The following is a 19,065-nucleotide window of genomic DNA, read 5'->3' as shown; positions in this document are numbered from 1 at the left end:
AGCCAAATCACTTATATATTAAAGTCAAGGTATCTCACATGACATTTACAATTACATAATATACTGTACATGAAATACATTAAAATGAATTTGCAATGTCGACATCTGTGGATTTCTGTGTTTGAATGCTGAATTTATCCTGGAGTCCAACAACTGCTAATTTGTGGATTGGTCTGAATTAATTCATGTTGGAAGCAGATAACAGTGCACACACAAGTGAAAATTCTGCCATTATTTACTTGTTCCCAACCCGTTTTTCTTTCTGCTGAACACAAAAGAAGATATTTTGAATAATGTTGGTAACCAAACGGGTGGCAGTAACCACTGACTTCAATAGTTTTTTTTTTTCATTCTAGTCAAGTCGTTTTTATTTATATTGCGATTTATACAATACAGATTGTGTCAAAGCAGCTTTACAGTATTAAACAGCAAAAAAAAAGTGTGTCGATAATGCAAGAGAACAATTGTAAAGACTAAATTTTTCAATTAAAGTTCGTGCATGTTATGTTTAACAGAAGAAAAAAACAAAGTCTATCATTTTTACTGTATATTATAATGTTTTGATGTCTAATATAACATTTTTAATCTAAAAGGAAGCTTTAATCTAAGGAAAAACAAGCAAAACCATACAGATTTTTAAATACATTTATAATATTGGCCATAACTCAAGCTCAAACATTTCTCATCAAACTTGCAAAAACGAAACCTTTGAGCAATAAAAATGTCCTCTGGATTGTTTCATCTCTTCTAGCTTTAAACATTAAAAACAGTCCCATTTCAAAGCTTTCAGAGAAAAATTGCAAATGTGCACACTTCATTGTATTGAAAATGTTTTATTGTCTATTTGCAGTTTAACCACAAACAAATTATGAGGAAAACCTTCATCCAGACAGAATGTTACTTAAAAATGAAACGGAGACACTGTAACCGCTATTTCATCAATGCTACACATGAACAGCGCACTCCATTTCAAGACTCCAGTTACACCAGAAATGACACTTGAATTGCAGAGAGATTATAATAAATGACTAACTTTGACATGACACAGCCCAGAAATTATGAAATTCATCAAGAAAAGTGAGATGCATTTACAGAACTACTGAGCATTTACAGGATTCAGTGATATTATCGGGGCAAGAGCTACACTTCAGATACATTTTAAGGGAATAATTATATTTATACAGCAAATGCATTTAATACTAATAACACTGAGAACAACAGCGGTCTACTTCTGTGACAAAGACTGTACTGACTACAGGCATTATAGCATTGACCGTTTAGGTATCTCAGGTCATTTTCATTGGATTGTTAAAATATCTACTGCTCTGTCTGTGTAATACAAATTAATATTGATTTAATCTGCTTTCATACTTGGCCTCCTGGTCTCAAAAACATAAAAAGTAACACTTAAAATATACACTGTATGCAGTGTCCAAATGATGACATAAATAATAGCAAGTTGCGCAAATCCTTTAGAAAAAGCAAAGCAGTTCAGTTCATGGCACTGTAAAAATCCACAACCATACAAAAACATTCCTCACAAATAATGGGACTAAACTATGCACACAACATTTAAATGTCTGTTAGCTGAACATGAACAAAACACACTCACCATTACACCACCTCAATATGAAAGGAAAGCCTACAGGCTTGAAGGTTTCCATCAAATGATGAAAAATAGAATTATTATTCTTAATTTATTAACAGCTCTCTAAAATACTTGGTTCTTGATTATTGGCCAATTGGTGGAATTTTGCATAGTTTGCTAAAACTGTATATCTGACCGTGGCATGTTTTTCCAATCACTTTCTCCTTTAAAACATTCAACAGTAAGCAGCTCAGGAGCCTCCACTTTAAGCAAGAAAATGAACAAAATAAAAAAAATTATAAAAAAATGGAAGAACAATGACCTGGATGAGAGAGAAATTAAAATAGTGGAAGACTTGTTAAATACGTTGGCTAACTAGTCCCTACAAAACATAACTTGGATTGCACATTAAAAATAATATATAAATTAATATTGTTGCACTGCTTGTCTTGATGCTATATGCAGACTGTTTTCTATCTTATAATGGACTATTTCTCTTAGCACATACACAAGTAAACTATTCTATGAACATATAATTTCAACATAAAATTAAAGTGTTATGTCTACATATATTTATTTATTTGGTAAGCAGCCGTGTACTAAGCAGGATGATGTACAGTCAGAAGGTCAAAATTGCAAAATAAACCCTGGCTGTATATTATCCTTTAAATATTCTACTGTACTTAAAGATACAGATCAGCATGGAAAAAATTGTCATTTCTCAGTATGATCTGGAATATTTGTAGAGCATTATGTGATTCAAACGACATAGCTGAGACTTATATATATAAAAAAAAGTTTGTCCAGGAGTGTGATGTATGGCCATGCTCTTTTTTTTTCTTCATTTGTCTCTGAACCCTGAAGCTAGCAGTCAATCACAAAAACAGATCTTTTAAACTGGAGACATCATGCTGGTTAGTTCTTTATGGGGAAATACACACACATACACACTCACTCAGACTATGATCGAAACCAAAAGCAATCTAAAATGAATGAACAATTATTTGCATATATTTCTAGATCTTATATGCAACTTTATATACACAATAAAAATTATGCTTGAGTTAAAAAAAAATAAAAATAATAAAAAGGAAGCACTCAAAAATAAGTACAACGTAGCAGGTTACAGATGCTAAGCAAATGAGTATGGTTAGATAAATAAAGTGCTAATTAAATAGTTCCTTCAGCACCGGAGCTCTTTAATGCCACTTAGAAACAACTGTGCTTAACATGTAAACACAAGCAGAAGACAGACGTCACTTCCAGTGATCTGAACGCCAGATATCTACAGACTGCAGATCGCAGTGAAAAACAAGCTACCAATGCTTAAAGAACCAATAAAAAAGTTCATTTAATAAAAACTCAAACTACTAGCAACAGAAATTAGCACCAAGTAAAAATCATCTGAGAGCAACAAATGAGCCTCATTTATACTGATTGCACTTAATCTCTAGGTAGAAAGGTATGTTGTTTACTTGTCAAAATATATCATGAGATGACAGTTTCCCCTTTTTTCTCAATATGGAACTATGACACTTCACTTTCAAAAAAGAACAAAGGTGAATCTAACAGAAATAAGGTCACAAATATGAATATATAATATATATATATATATATATATATAATATATATATATATATATATATATATATATATATATATATATATATATATATATATATATATATATATATATATATATGACCATAATATGACTATATTACATACATTTAACACAAAACATTATGACATTATTTTTATGACGTTTAAATTCTATTGACCTCCAAAAGTCTCAATATTGTAGTTTTTTAAATTGAATGTAAATTGAATTGTATTATATTATTATATTATATTACAATAAACAATAACTACAATGCAATGATTTTTAAATGAAATCTGCATTGCACTAAGCATAATTAAAGACATAATAAAAATTCCTAATGTATAAATAATTTACAATTTAAATATTTTTATTTTCACATTAAATTTGCGTGATTGTCATAAAAATAATGTCACAATGTAAAAAAAAAAATCTTAAAAGTACTAAAGTTACTAAAGTTTTCTTTATACAAAATATAACTTATTTTTTCTTTCTTTTGATTTTAAGGGTGAAATATGACCCAGGTAATCTCGTTAAAAAAAATTGCGCCCCTTTTGAGTTGGGTTTTTGCTGCAAATACAGATTTATGTTAGCTGATTTTATTATAGAAGTGCAGAGTATCAAAGATTATGTGGAAAATATTCGTAAATAGGGAAAACTCTCAACTCAGGAACCCAAATGTTCAAAATCCTTCCAGTAGTTCAATAGGAACAGGGGATGATACAGCGGCGAGGGTTATAAGACAGGGCCGACCTCTTATTTTTCCTCTATTAAAAAACATCAAAATATAATTTAATACCTAAAACCCTCCAGCTCTCTGCACCTCTGGCTGCTACTGAAGGTTCCTGAATCCTGAGTTGAGCTGCACTAGTAAACGCACAAGTCCGGGAACTTCATCTCATAAACGGGGACAGAGCGACTCTGGGTTTGGCCGTAACTTGATGTGATGGTTCCAGATGGACTGGGAGGAGGCCTGCAAGCAAGAAAGAGTGAAAAGATAAGATTTATCAGCACAAACATCTTTCAGAGAGATGGCTGACGTTTGAAATGAGGCATGCTGCAACCTACCTGATCGTGATTTCAAAGATCTGATTAAGTTTGCTCTGCAGCATTGTAGCCTGGGAGGAAACAGAAGAACAAGTATTAGCCCTAAATTACAATATTGAGCTGATCAGTGTGGGAGAAGACAACAACGGCATACATTTTCATGAAATAAAAGGAAAAGTGCAACAAGTTAACTTACTCTGGCACCACAGTGGGCAGCTATTTCCTCGAAGGGGGCCTTCTGGAACTTCTCAACCACCTGTCTCCTGCGTTCCTTCTCCTGTTCATCCACGCCTACACTATCCACTGGAGAACACAAACACATTAACACTGTTCGGCTAACAGAGAAGTTAACAAAGCAATAACGGTGCAAACGATTGCATGCAGGTTCTGGAAATATCTGGAGGGACAATTTAGAACAAGTTAAATTCTCATTAAATCAACCTACCAATGGCGTTTTTTAGTGTTTCAAATGTGATTTCTTCAGCTGGTGTTCTCTGTAGGGAAAGAAAACAAACGTCAGAACAATACTGTTCCCATAATTCAACTATATCTGTGAGTGTTGTATATTTTTATGTTTTCATTTACCTCCTCTTTCTCGGGACTGTTTCTGGACTCTACCTCCACCTGCAGAGATATTGTTTCTCCAATGCTCTTTCTTTTTGACAGCCGGTCCTCATCTAAGGGACGAGGGTGGAATTAATCAACTGTTTATGTGATCCATCTCTGTCAGTCGGCTAATAAGCAGAAACAACTTTAGTCTAAAGCTAATCAGTTAATCTTCAATGCAAATGTCTTAATTGCACTGGCTACAGCCTGAGTAGCTGCTTATCTACAATAGCGACCATAAGAATTGTTTTCTGGAAAACAACATGAGAGGCACACACAGCACATTTAGAGTGTGTTGTGACATTTTCAATTGAAAATAAAAATATTCAGTGGGTAACAATAAAGAGGAAGATATCCACTGGGATTTGATGGGTGCATGATAACTGTGCACAATGATAATTTTGTGCACAAAAAGACCAGAGACATTTTTACATGGTGTATGATGTGGCATAAAATGCTCATCTATGCACCTGTGAACTGTGGGACATAAGGTGTAGCTAGTCGCTCAGTGTTATAGCCGCTGCCTCCAAGAACCTCAGTGATCTTGGCCTGTTGAAACAACAGCTCTCCTTCCAGCTTCTCCAGTGTCTTAGGAATCCTGGGAAATCAACAGAGTACAAGCAAATCATATATATATATATATATATACAGTCAACCGCTCAAAAGTCTCTCTCTCCTCTCTCTCTCTCTCTCTCTCTCTCTCTCTCTCTCTCTCTCTCTCTCTCTCTCTCTCTCTCTCTCTCTCTCTCTCTCTCTCTCTCTCTCTCCTCTCTCTCCTCTCTCTCTCTCTCCTCTCTCTCTCTCTCTCTCTCTCTCTCTCTCTAATTTTGTATGTGACTATATTTTGTAAATATTAGTATATATGAGGTCTCATATTCACCATTATATATATATATATATATACAGTCAACCGCTCAAAAGTTTGTAGATTTTTTAAATGTTTTTGTATGAGGTCTCATATTCACCATGACTGCATTTATTTGACCAAAATACAGTAAAAACAATAATATTGTGAAACATTTGTACAAAAATGAAAAATTCTCTTTGAAAATGTAATTTATTCCTGTGATGCAAAGCTGATTTTTTTAGCATCAGTACTTCAGTGCCACATGATCCTTCAGAAATTGTTCTACCATGCTGATTTGCTGCTCAAGTAACATTTCTTATAATTTTGAAAACAGCTTGATATATTTTTGTTCAGGATTCTTTGATGTATAGAATACGCATAACAGGAATAGCATTTATTTGAAATAGAAATCCTTTAAACTTTATAAATATCTTTCTTGTCACTTCTGGTTAATTTAATGCATCCTTGCTGAATAATAGAACAAAATAAATAACATTAAACAAAACAACTTCGATGACTCGTCGTTTGTCGTACTTTGGGTTTTCAATGAAGACATCCTCAGGTAACAGGTAAGGACTTTCTTTTTGTCTCATTTCAATCACCTGCAAAAAGGTTTATACAATTTATTTTTTAATTTTAATTTAAATACAGTTGATGAGAACAAACTGTCAGTAAGTGCAGAGACTCTAGAGTGGCACTGACCTCATGAACGTGCTGGCAGAACGCTGGCACCGTGGTGAGCTGACTGATGAGATTGAGGTAAGCAGAGGACAGAGCATGAACAGCACAGCGGTTATACACCGGCAACATCTCCTCACTGCTCAGAGCCAAGTCCTGGACAGAAGGCGACATAGGAAGATTAGAAAAAAATACTGAAATACATCTCCACTGATTTAAAAAAATCTTAAAACTTAAACTTTAATTGGAGTTTTAATTTTAAAACATTAAAAGAGTTGACAGACAAAACTATTCATTTAAGGCAAAATGCTTTCTAAGATATAAAATAGAGGCAACAAGTCAAGTCAAGTCACCTTAAGAGATGACAGAATTAATGGATTTCAGTATCTAATCCTGCCTTGTCAGACTTGATGAACTTGCTATATATATCCACAACTGTTCTTATCAGACTAAAAAGCTTCATTGGATATAAAATATAAAAGGTTAGAAATTACCAAAGTGAATTTGGGAAACATTAAAGCCATTGTGTGAGAAACAGAGGGAGAGAACTGATGTCAGTAATATCTAATGCTGCCTTATCGGATTAAGTGACCCCTGCTGTATATCTAGAAGTGTTCATATCAGACTAAAATGCTTTCCTGGATGTATAATATAGAAGGTTAGACATCACCAGAGTGAATCTGGGTAACATTAAAGTCATTCTATGTGAAATAGAGGTAGGTAATCGTTGCCGTAGCCTCTAATCCTGCCTAGATGTGTTTGGTGACACTGTTGTATATCTGCAGCTGTTCACATCAGAGCAAACTAATTTTTAGGATATAAAATAGAGGAGATTAGACATCACCAGAATGAATGTGGGTATCATTCAAGCTACTGTGTGTGAAATACAGGGAGGTAACGGACTTCTGTAACATATAATCCTGCCTTGTAAATTGTGAATTTTGACACCGTTTAGGAGCACACTAGCTTTCAGATATCCTTAAGGCTAACATATTTTTACAAAAAGCCACAAAACCTAAACTTTATTTCATGTGGACTTTAAGAGTGTAAACACAATGAGGGTGCACCTGCAGAGCGAGTGCCACACGGATCAGGTCCACCACCACTTCTTCGTTGGCCAGCTCCATGCTGATGAGGGCCAGGAGTGAGTAGAGCTTCTCAAAGTGAGGCCGCACGCTGCTCTGTTCCTTACAGCACAGGTAGATGTGTCTATATAGGTGCTGTGCATGCTAAAAACAGAGAGATATCGCTGTCAAAACACTTAAAACCCTTCAGACATGCATGCGTTCTCTGATGCATACCCAATAAAAGCACTGATTCACATCAGAATAATAATGACAACAGGATGTTGAGAACTGATTGGAGGGATGTTGTACCTTCTTCATGAAGAGGTTGTCTTGGCGGGAGCACTTGTCCACTTTTAGTTTAAGCACAGAGATATCAGAGATGATACTGCATGGGGAAAAAGCAACACATGAAACTATAGTAAACCTCTGTTTGTTACAGAAGAGGAATTTTGATTCTGTTATAGATAGTCAAATAACCTGCAAATTTTAACGCATTTACCTGAATATTCAGTTAAATGTAGAGCAAGACTTGATTTTATCCATTAGGTTTTGATGAGGTAGTGAAAATGTATTAATGTTGGTCAATACTTTTTCCCCACCTGCGTAGTCTTGGTTACATCAATTTTATTTTATTAAATACAATTTTAAAAGTTTCCTTCGATATCACATATACATACAATAATAAATATATATATATATATATATATATATATATATATATATATATATATATATATATATATATATACATATATATATATATACACACACACACACATATATATATACATATACACACACACACACACACACACACACATACACATATATACGGATTAAAGTTAGTCTGACTGGGGAACTCAGACTGCCAGTAACTTATATATGATGGAAGTTGACTGCTAGAATCCCCTGGTTTGTCAGCAAATGCTACCAATGAAACATTTGGGGTGAGTAAGATTTTTTTTTATATACTTTTATATTCAGCAAGGATGCATTAAATTGATCAAAAGTGACAAAGGCATTTATAATGTTGCAAAAGGTTTCTAGTTCTATTTTCTTTCAATTACATTTTCCATTAAATAATACTGAAAAAAAATGTGAAATGGTTTCCACAAAAATATTATTAAGCAGCACAATGTTCACAACATTGATAATAATAAAAATATTTCTTGAGCAGCAAATCAGCATATTAGAATGATTTCTGAAGGATCGTGTGACACAGAAGACTGGAGTAATGATGCTGAAAATTCAGCTTTGCATCACAGGAATAAATTATACTTTAAAATATATTACAATAGAAAACAGCCATTTAAAATTGTAATAATATTTCATAATACTACTGTTTTAACCATATTTTTTTAATCAAATAAATGTGACTTCTTTTCAAAACATTAAAAAATCTTACCGACCCCAAACTTTTTAATGGTAGTTTTGATGTGTACACCATGATCTGGACACCTAGTCTGTTTGGTTTAAATCTAGTAAAGACATTAACCTGATGGTTGAAAACTTGGGGAGGTTGTCATGCCGATCAATAAGGCTGACCAGAATTTCCAGCACCAACAGTCGAATTTCTGCATCTTCTTGCAGAGCAAATGACAGCAGTGGGTCCAGAAAGGAGTTCGGCAGAGCTGTCAGCATATTGGTCGTCTGGAAACCACATGTGACCTGAAAAGACAGAGAGAAACATTACCTGCACAACATCAAATCTGTGCATTGATGCAATTCTCTTTCACGGTGCATCAAGCAGGTAGAGTTTACCTGTCTCAAAGACTTCAATAGCATGACTTGGATCATTCGATTGCCCTCAGGTCTGCAGTACAGATAGAAGCAAATACAATATGTTCACCTCATAAATTTCAAGTGAAGACATTCTAAGGTAAAAGAGTGATTTTGTGTCTGAATTGTTCTGTTTGAGTTGGTTCTTTTTAGATAACTATAACTGACAAGTTATAACCATAATAAACATTTAGGGACAGAATAGTGACTGCAGTGCTCACCCTGAGCCTGTAGAGGGCAGCGTGGGATGCATGCCTGGAATGGGGATCTTCCCCATGATGAAGAGCATCACCTCAGAGCGCTGGTAAGTGGGTAACGTGTTTGCAAATGAGCCTGATTTTAAAAGATACAGACCACAGTAATGGAAAATCTGGAAATTTGAAATGTGAAATGTGGGTCATATAATGCTCACACACACACACACCGATAGTCCTGATGACAGCTTCCTGTAGCTGTCTCTCCTCGTGCTCCTTGATGATTTTGGTGCCGATGTTGGTGCAGTCATAGGATCCCGTGAGTTCATAGTCCACACTGAGCCGCAGATGCCGGAGCAGCGTGTTGAACACCTCCAACACTGTGGGGCCTAAAATAAGCAACACAAAACATTTTTTTATATATGCAGAGACTTTTTTAAAATCAGTCATCTGCAGCTGAGCAGACAAAATCAGTACAGCTGGAGACATCTGGTGCTTTGATTTGAGGTGTCCAATTAGTGAATGGACTGTTAATTTTATTATTGTCAAAATGACTTGCAACGGTTACACTACCCTACATCATATTTGCTGAATGAAATCCAATACTTGTTTCTTATTAATTTTGTGGTGCTGATTCCAAAAATAGTGCTTGTTTTTCTCTAGCGAAAAACACTCTCACAAAACATGACATGCATTTCATAGCATTTTTGCTTTCAACAACCATGTGTAAAGTGAAGAAGTCTTGTCTTATCCCTTATACCACAAAAACAAAATTCTCTTCATGCTCTGAGCCAGGTTACACATTTTCACATGCATGAATGATGAAGACAAGGTTAGGATTATGGCCAGTGACAGAAGAAAATGCAAACATGACTCAAATTTTTTCTGGTATGTGGTTTACTGCATCCAAACAGTGACAGAAAATTTAGTGGAAAAACTTTGTTTATATAAAGTTCTCTGACATTAAATGGACTATTTGAATAATTTTCCATTCCTCTGCAGATTGTAAGTTAAATGATAAATTTTGAATACTTCTTTGAATACTCATTAAAATAATGTATAAAATTTAAAAAACATTAAATCATAATCAGATAAAAAAAAAAAAAAAAAAAATGCAAATCAGCCGGAAAAAAAAACAACAACTTTGTAGCACAATTAATTTTTTATATATCAGAAATATTATAGATATATATATATAGAAAATCATATATAGCCGAAAAAAACAACAACAACAAAAAAAAATTGTAGCACAATTAATTTTTTATTTATATATAATTATATATATATATATATATAGAGAAATATATATATATATATATATATAAAATTTTATAAATGAAAAAAAAAAAAAAAAAAATATATATATATATATATATATAATGCAATCATGAAATCATAAAAATATATATATATATATATATATATATATATATATATATACATACAGAATCACCATTGAGTGATGGATCAAATAAATCAGTTTTTTATTTTTACAAGGTTAATTAAAACTGCGAAATGTCCAAAAGACCAGATTCCTTAATATGAATCAAATTTCACTTTTCAGTTTAAAGCTGCAGGTGGCGTCATCCCCCTTGGGTCAGCAGCACTGCTGCAAGAAGAGGTGTGAAGGGTTGGGATATTAGGTATGAGCACTGACTTGACGTAAGAGAGGAGGGTCGGGATGTGAAATGTATATTTTTGTCTGAAATCGAGATTGGGTCAGATGCAATGTCACAGTTCTGTTCTCCCAGAAGAAAGGCTTCACGTGTGGGGGAGAGTGACCCAGATACTGAGCACAGGTGTAAAATATGTGATATGTGTTACAGCATCTGCAAAGACACAACTCAGTTGCTGTGCAATGAGATATGCTCTGCCTGCACTATTTAATGTTTTATATATTTATGATAGTGATTCACATTAACCGGGCTGTAAATCCATACTCACCAACAGAGCCACTGGCAGCGATGGCAGCCGCCTCCAGAAGGACCTCCACTATCCCAGCACGCACTGTAGCTGAGCTCTTACTGTTGGCATCCAAATGGCCCAGGAGCTGCTGGATGACCAGATGAGAATGCTGGGACTGGAAGGAGTGAAAGAAATAGAGACAAAGAAGAGAGAATAAATGACCTTATAAAAAAATCTATAGATATATATTATACACTTTATAAACATTTTTTTTGTTTTGTTTTATAAACATAAAATTTTGCATCACTACTGTAACCAATGCAAGATTACTAATATATTATTAAAATATATATAAAAAACTTTAAACACGTAAGGACAAACAGCTGGTGCCACCAAAAATTATTTATTATAAAATTAAAATAATAAAAAAAAATTGATACTTAAAAATAACAAAATAAATAAAAATCAATGGCATGCATTTCAAGTATTTTCTTCAAGTTTTTCATTAGGTAAACATTAGTGTACATTTCTTCTATTTATTTATTTTTTCATAATAACAAGCGAGTTTAGATTCTTGTCTCAATTTAAAAGAGGACTGAACTCACCTGAATGGAGTACATGATGATCTTAAAGCAGCGCACTGCAAATGTTTTGCCTTCCCACAGCGAGTGATTATCAAGATGCCTGTGGTGAGAGAATAGAGCTCGAGCTTAAGAACCTAAAAATCACTCACTCCACCCGCAGGGAGATTAATTAAAAAGTCATAAATACTCCATAACTGAACATGAGTATTAAATATTCTGAGTTACTCTTTTAGTCTCTAATCAAAATGCCAGCATTAAGAGGCTAGAATTCACTAAATTCACTGAATTTTAAGTGGCATATAGCTTTACCTTAAAAACGTAAGCAATACCTGCACAGATTAAGAAAATGTAATTCTAAGCCTTTCATAATCTAAGATCACAGGCGCGATATGTGGCGGGTCTCTTACATAAGCACAGGGGTCACTGCGTTCTTGATGTTGCCATAGGCGGCACGGCCCAGCAGTTCCCGAAAGCAGCGCTCCGTCAGCTCGGCTGGGCTTTCTTTCTCCTTCTTACTGGATTGCAGTGGGGAGGGAGAGCGGCTGCAGAGGAAACAGAAAGAGAAAGAGGATTTAAACAGAGCTTTCAAATAAAATAATAAAATGAAAAAAAACAAGTAAAAACCATAGGCGTAGCTTGACGTTGCTTGAGGTTGTCATGGCATCCAGATACATTCGTTTGAGCTTGGGGGGTGGGGGGGGGTGGCAAACCAAGCCAGTTGATTAGGTCAGTCACACCTAAAAATACATTTTAACTTTTCTATAGTAAACAATGAATTACTTGAACTATGCCTATTTTTGCTGTGCTAGCAAGAAACATGCTTGAGGTTGTCATGGCATCCAGATACATCTCACATGAATTACTTGAACTATGCCTATTTTTGCTGTGCTAGCAAGAAACATGTTGAAAATAATGCACTATAAACATGTTTGTCAATATCAAAGTAGGCTTTTATTAACCAAATCAAGGAGTGAATTCCTCACCCACTGCTTTAAAACAGATATCGGCTGGACATGATTCAAGTTCAATGCACATTAGCATTCCAGTTTAAAATAATATCTTTTTTTTTTTTTTTTTTTCTGTTGGTAAAAATGGGCTACAGGTGTTGTTTTTACGATGAGTAAGCTATGTCCATGGTAAAAACACCATCTGTAACCCATTTTTAGTAGTTCATTTCTAATGTTAGACAAAGATTCTTGCAATAAAAATGTCATCATTTAGAAAACAGTGTTTTCGTGCTACTGTAACTTTAAGACTTTTATATCATCATCTGCACTTAATCCAAACATAATTCAAAATGTAAGTAAAGATGTTATCGTACATATTGTTCTTTAAGACCATTTGTCCAAAGTACGTTCTTATGATCTTTTTAACAAAAAAACATGACAAAACAGTTTAAGAAAATTCTATTTAATTACTTAACCTGAAAGTTTGAAATTAAAAAACAATACAATATAATATTACATATAACATTAATTCTTGATAACTATATAAAATCTTTTTTTATTTAATATTTGATAATAATTCTAATAATTGTCTAGTAACATTAAAAGCAAGACAATCAACTACTGAGTCACATGAATCTTATAATTTCTTATTAACATACATATTTTTCATGTTCAGTTAAATTTTTCTTAAGTATGTTCTAAATGATTTTTTTTTTTACAAGAAAACAAAAATTGAAAACAACTAAATTTGATTTAATTTTAACATTTTTAATTTTAAAAGAAATCCAAAAGAAGTCTGAAATTAAAAATAATACAACATTACAATATTGTACACAACTAAACTCAGAACTACATAAAGTCTTTCAGTTTAATATTTGAAAGCAACTATATAGTCACTTGAGTTTTATCAAGTCTGATTATCTTGCTTCTCAAGAAATATTTTAAAAGAAAACATCAGACAAAACAGAGATTATGAAAATGCTTTTTTGTATAGGAGTCTGAAAGTCTGTCATATATAATGGAAAACTTCCTGTGTGAGCTTCACTGCGGTGAGTGTGTCGGAAAAGAGCTGAGGGTCTCACAGGGTTCGTCTCATCATTAATTAATCACACTGTTCCTCTGCCCTCACACACCCTGCTGTCAGTCAGCCTGCTGCTCCGCTCACGGTCCCTCGGTTATATAACCACATGACGCTGGGCTAAACCTGCAGAAACTCTTCTCACCTCAGCTTAAACCCTCCTGCTACACACCCAGAAAGATGCTGGACTGTTTAGTTGACCAGAAATAAAAGTACATTGTGTTTTAGTTCAGTGCTGTGGTTGCACTAAACCAGCCCTGCAGTTTTGCCCATCTGACATGTGCACATCTCACAGGAAGAGTCAATTATCAGCTGCCCTTTACATCAAAAAGCAATTAGCACATACCAAACAGCAGAAAGGGGTAATTAATGTCTCCGCCTGTGGTGCAATTATGGGTGCGTAGGGGGCACATCAACAAGGAGCCAGCTTTGTTGATTATAATGGGAGCATCAAAGCGGTCTAACTATAGGTCAATTTCGATTTCAAATTTCAAATGTTGCAACTTTTTGCGTTAATGCAAAATTTAAAAGCTGTGCATTTGTGTGAATCAGATGTAGGCATAACCCTAACTCAAGTCACATATATTATGAAAAAGTTTTTGCACTGTTGCCAGGCTTATTCATTTGTGATGAATAATCTTAACTTGTCATTTGTTAAAAAGAAAAAAAAACTAGTAAATAAACTACTGCTCAAAAGGGTGAGAATTTTTTTTTTTTTTTTTTTTTAAAGTGACAGTAAGGACTTGATTAGTTATTGTTAATTTTCTATTTATCAAAGAATCCTGAAAAAATGCAGCAGAGTTTTCTATAACTTATTAAGCAGCACATGGTTTCAACACTGATAATATTAAATGTTTCTTCAGCAGCAAATCAGCATATTAGAATTATTTCTAAACGATCATATGACACTGAAAATGGAGAAATGATGCTGAAAATTCAGCTTTGTCATCACAGGAATAAATTACACTTTTAATTTTATTAAAATAGAAAACATTTATTTTAAACTGTAATAATATTTCACAAAATTACTGTTTTACTGGATTTTTTTAATCAAATAAATGGAGACTACTTTAAAAAATCTGGAATATTTCAAAGATATACATTTTTTTTTCTAATCTACTTTTGAAATTTCTTAAAACCACTGCCTAGTAATATTTAAAGCTGGATAATCCAGTGCTATATGCATAACAGTATATTTCCATTTATATACACGTAATTAGTAAATGTAAATGATCTGGCTCAATGGAGGATTCAACCGTGAGAGCCGCCAAGCATCCCTGGAGGAAGACAAGTTTGGGTGAGTCAATTATTAACCAATTTAAGCCCAACATTCTCACCTCTCTGTGCCTTCACCAGACTGCAGATTGAAAAGCAGTGAGGGGACAATCTTGTCCATGTGCTGAGGGTCCCAGATGTTCGCCTGCAACTCATCATTTACGGTCTTCCTCACTACTCCCTGTAGACCTTTGATGCCAGCCATTCGGATTCTGAGTCGAGTAAGTGAAGTGAAATTAGATGTATAACTTGTGCATAGTATGTATAGCATTTATATAGTGTATATTCTCTGTAATCTTCTATCAATCCATCCATTATCCATCTACATATCATTAATCCATCCATCCATCTATCCACCCACCCATTAACTATCTATCTCTCTATCTATCCATCCACCCATCCAGATTGACTGCAGCACACTGTCAGATGTGTCCATGTGTTTGCTCACTTGGTGCGGAAGTCGGGGTCCTCATAGCTGGAATGGCACATCTCACTAAACCGTGACACGAAGAAATCATAACTGCGATGATATGAGGGGGTGTCCTCCTCAATGTTAGCAAACTTCACAAACTGCAAATGAGAGGAATTCAATAGAAATACATTAATCACATTACTAAGCCAAAATAATCACATAACAAAGCCAAATCAGGTTAAAAACCCATTTCCTTGAAAAGACTGCAAATGCTGCTCTACCCAGGGCCAGCCAGTGGGTGATTATGAGATGGTATAATCAAAGATTAAATGTTAATGTGATGTTTTGTTCTACATGAACCCTGATAGACAGCACTGTCACCTCATCATCATTATTAGACAATAAAAGCTTTTCTGACACATACAAACAAGAATAATAAATATCCATAAACTGTAGAGGAAAAGGCTTCACCTGCATGGAAGTAAGTTAATTTAATTAATAACAAATACATTATTTAAGATAAGGATGGGCTCATTAGGTAATGCAGATTTAAATAGTTAAAAATGTCATTAATCACGTATGAAACATGTATTATATTCACAAATAATTTCACACATTCAGATATTTGCATGTATATTAATATTTCATGTACATGAACTACTAATCTGTTACAAAGAAAGTCTTTCCGTATTTGTTTCAAGCTAAAAAAAATAAATAAATTTAACAGGTTTTAGGTTATTTATAGACTTGAAAAAAATACAAATATAATGCATTAATATAGAAATAGTAGAGAACTGATAAATGAGACCATGTCATCTAGATTATTTAATGACTCATTTTATACTAGTGCCTGCATATCAAATCTGTAATTAATAAATAATTGCATTGCAAACTCTGGACCTACATTTCCTTCCTATTATGCAATATGGCCTTTGCCAAACTGACTGAACCTTCAGAGAACAGACGTGGGTGCAGTTCAGACTAACGCATCTCTGTCCTTGCATTAACAGGTAAATAAGGTCATTGTGAAACGCCACTGAGAAATAAATCTGTTTAAAAGGTTTTTTTTATATGTGACTGATATCTGCAGCATGCAGTAGCTAAGGTGGTTCTGGATGATACAGAATGAAATAAAATGGGTCAGTCACCCTGAGTTTAAGTACTGCATTATATACGTTTAATGTGGGTGTATGTTCAATGCCTTAGATTAGTCATTTTGATCTATAATTGAGTTTGATTTTATGTCCATTTACTGACTGCATTTAGATGGATGCACTGCAGAGTGTGTGCTTGTTTATGACTCATCTGCAATGTTCATCAGCAAACATATTTTTATATAGCTGGCTAAAGTTTTCATATAAAACAAATACAGAAAAATACAGGGCATAAAAAAGGCCATATTACACACTTTTACAATTAGAATGTGACAAAAGTGGTAATTTAGTTTAGATTTGTTTCTTACAAATACGCTGCTTTTTGCTTCACAGGATGTAAATTGATGGATTGGAGTCGTATGAATTACTTGTGGATTATTGTGATGTTTTTATCAGCTGTTTGAACTCTTATTCTGATGGTACACATTCACTGCAGAGCATCCATTGTTGAGCAAGTGATGTAATGCTAAATTTCTCCAAATCTGTTCTGATGAAGAAGCAAACTCAATCTACATCTTGTATAGCCAGAGGGCGAGTAAATTTGCAGCTAATTTAAATTTTTGGGTGAACTATTCCTTTAATTTTCTTAACTATCCCATCGATTTGTGATTATCGGATAAAGATTTTTAAAATACATTTTATAGAATACTGCAGTTCAGTGCAGTACCCTCTGTGTCGGTGAACTATCATACAACAGTGTGTACATACCGAGTTTGTTCCCAGGATTTGCAGGTTGGGCTTGTCAGCCTCCAGGAGTTTCCGCACCATCTTCAGGAAACTCTCCACGAACAGGTTGATGCTCTGACAGTGGCAGGCCATTAGCAGCTGGTCGAGGGCTTCCATCGCAATACACACATACCTGAAGAGACAAACACACACTGAATATGGGCAAGAGGTGTATTATAAATCACAAGATGGCTATATCAGATCAGGCTTATTATGAATTTGGGTACCCATAACGGTGTCTAGCTACGTCACGAGACAATCTCTCAGACAGGTACGCCCCGATACGATCCAACTTCTCTGGAGCTGACAGAGCATAAAAAGTCAGCTTCTCCATGTTGGCCTTTACCAACCCATCCTACAGACAAACAGACACACACACACACACAAACAAAGAATTACATGTTTCAATCTTTTTGGTCTTGATGATCAATAGACCAATAGATCAATATGTATATAAACTTTCAGTAACTGTAAAAGTCTGTTATTGGAACAGGGCATAGATATATATATATTTCAATATTTTTGGTCTTATATATATATATAGATGCAAAAGTTTGGAGTTGTTAAATATAAACTTTCAGTAACTGTAAAAGTCTGTTATCATGCAAAAGTTTGGAGTTGTTAAGGTTTTTTTTTTATGTTTTTCTTTAATGAAAAGGAAGTTCAAAAGAACAGCATTTATTTGAAACAGAAATCTTTTGTAATATTATAAATTATTTAACTGTTGCGTTCGAAAAAGTTAATGCATTCTTTCTGAATAAAATTATTTTATTTCAATTAACAAAACATACCGAACCCAAACTTTTGAATGGTAGTGTACCATTGTCAAAATTCACATCTAATCATACAAGTGAATTCAAGTATCAAGAAATTATAAATGAAAGTAAGGAAAACAGAAAATAATTTTGAGATTATTTTAAGATTACATTTAACAGTATTATTTATTAGACCCTTAAAATTTAAAAAAGGGAAATAAGCATGCATAAATAAACATCCATAATCAATCCAGATCATGCAGTAACCAATATGGTACCAATAAACTGTGCATCCCTACATGGGAGGCATATTTGCATTCAAACAGAATGTAGACAAAATGCAAAAACACACTTCAACAGGGTGACCAAACTATCACAGTCCTCCAAGAAGAAGACTTATGCATTCTGCATAGTAATGCGAAACTTGCTCACAGCTGGTGACCTACGGTAGCGACAGGAACAGTCATGAGACATCAAAAAAGTGAAGTTTCCTGGATAATTAGTCAAAAATTAAATAATCACTTTAAAATGATGAATTTAGAAATGCAACTTCTCTAAAAATGTTTTAGCAAATTGACAGTCTAAGTTCACTTAACTCTTCTATTCGTTTTTTCCCCTCATCTACTGCTGCTAAAAAATATGAAATACTGATGCTTAAAACATTGGTCAAAAATTAAATAAACAAAAATTTATTTATACAGTCCTGGATAATTAGTCAAAAATTAAATAATCCAAACTTTAGGGAGACAAATAATGTAGCATACAGATTTATGGAAACTACTCAGTCCATCTATTTACATGTACAGTGAGTTTTTTGTGCTAA

At 34.0% G+C, this 19,065-nt stretch overlaps 1 protein-coding gene across 5 annotated transcripts in view; it reads right to left on the bottom strand.

Moving 5' to 3' along the window:
- Positions 1 to 19,065, bottom strand: part of efr3bb (EFR3 homolog Bb (S. cerevisiae)) — a 41,222-nt gene that overhangs the window by 3,864 nt on the left and 18,293 nt on the right. For 4 of the 5 annotated variants that reach the window (XM_042778388.1, XM_042778386.1, XM_042778387.1 and 1 more), the window contains 21 exons: positions 17,715 to 17,842; positions 17,470 to 17,620; positions 15,644 to 15,765; positions 15,258 to 15,407; positions 12,303 to 12,437; positions 11,917 to 11,995; positions 11,351 to 11,486; positions 9,637 to 9,795; positions 9,434 to 9,545; positions 9,195 to 9,246; positions 8,929 to 9,101; positions 7,743 to 7,818; positions 7,434 to 7,595; positions 6,391 to 6,522; positions 6,223 to 6,290; positions 5,312 to 5,439; positions 4,821 to 4,912; positions 4,681 to 4,729; positions 4,432 to 4,538; positions 4,257 to 4,306; positions 3,705 to 4,161 (listed from right to left, as the gene is read on the bottom strand). In XM_042778388.1, the coding sequence (XP_042634322.1) occupies positions 4,056 to 4,161; positions 4,257 to 4,306; positions 4,432 to 4,538; positions 4,681 to 4,729; positions 4,821 to 4,912; positions 5,312 to 5,439; positions 6,223 to 6,290; positions 6,391 to 6,522; positions 7,434 to 7,595; positions 7,743 to 7,818; positions 8,929 to 9,101; positions 9,195 to 9,246; positions 9,434 to 9,545; positions 9,637 to 9,795; positions 11,351 to 11,486; positions 11,917 to 11,995; positions 12,303 to 12,437; positions 15,258 to 15,407; positions 15,644 to 15,765; positions 17,470 to 17,620; positions 17,715 to 17,842 (2,367 nt within the window). In that variant the 3' untranslated portion in view covers positions 3,705 to 4,055. Of the gene's footprint in view, positions 1 to 3,704; positions 4,162 to 4,256; positions 4,307 to 4,431; positions 4,539 to 4,680; positions 4,730 to 4,820; positions 4,913 to 5,311; positions 5,440 to 6,222; positions 6,291 to 6,390; positions 6,523 to 7,433; positions 7,596 to 7,742; positions 7,819 to 8,928; positions 9,102 to 9,194; positions 9,247 to 9,433; positions 9,546 to 9,636; positions 9,796 to 11,350; positions 11,487 to 11,916; positions 11,996 to 12,302; positions 12,438 to 15,257; positions 15,408 to 15,643; positions 15,766 to 17,469; positions 17,621 to 17,714; positions 17,843 to 19,065 lie in introns of those variants that run through there. The other variant, XR_006162819.1, reaches the window with a different exon arrangement.

Source organism: Cyprinus carpio, chromosome A20 (genome assembly GCF_018340385.1).
Source record: "Cyprinus carpio isolate SPL01 chromosome A20, ASM1834038v1, whole genome shotgun sequence".
NCBI lineage: Eukaryota > Metazoa > Chordata > Actinopteri > Cypriniformes > Cyprinidae > Cyprinus > Cyprinus carpio.
Note: the sequence above shows the minus strand (reverse complement) of the source record. Positions and strands in the feature narration are given on the sequence as shown.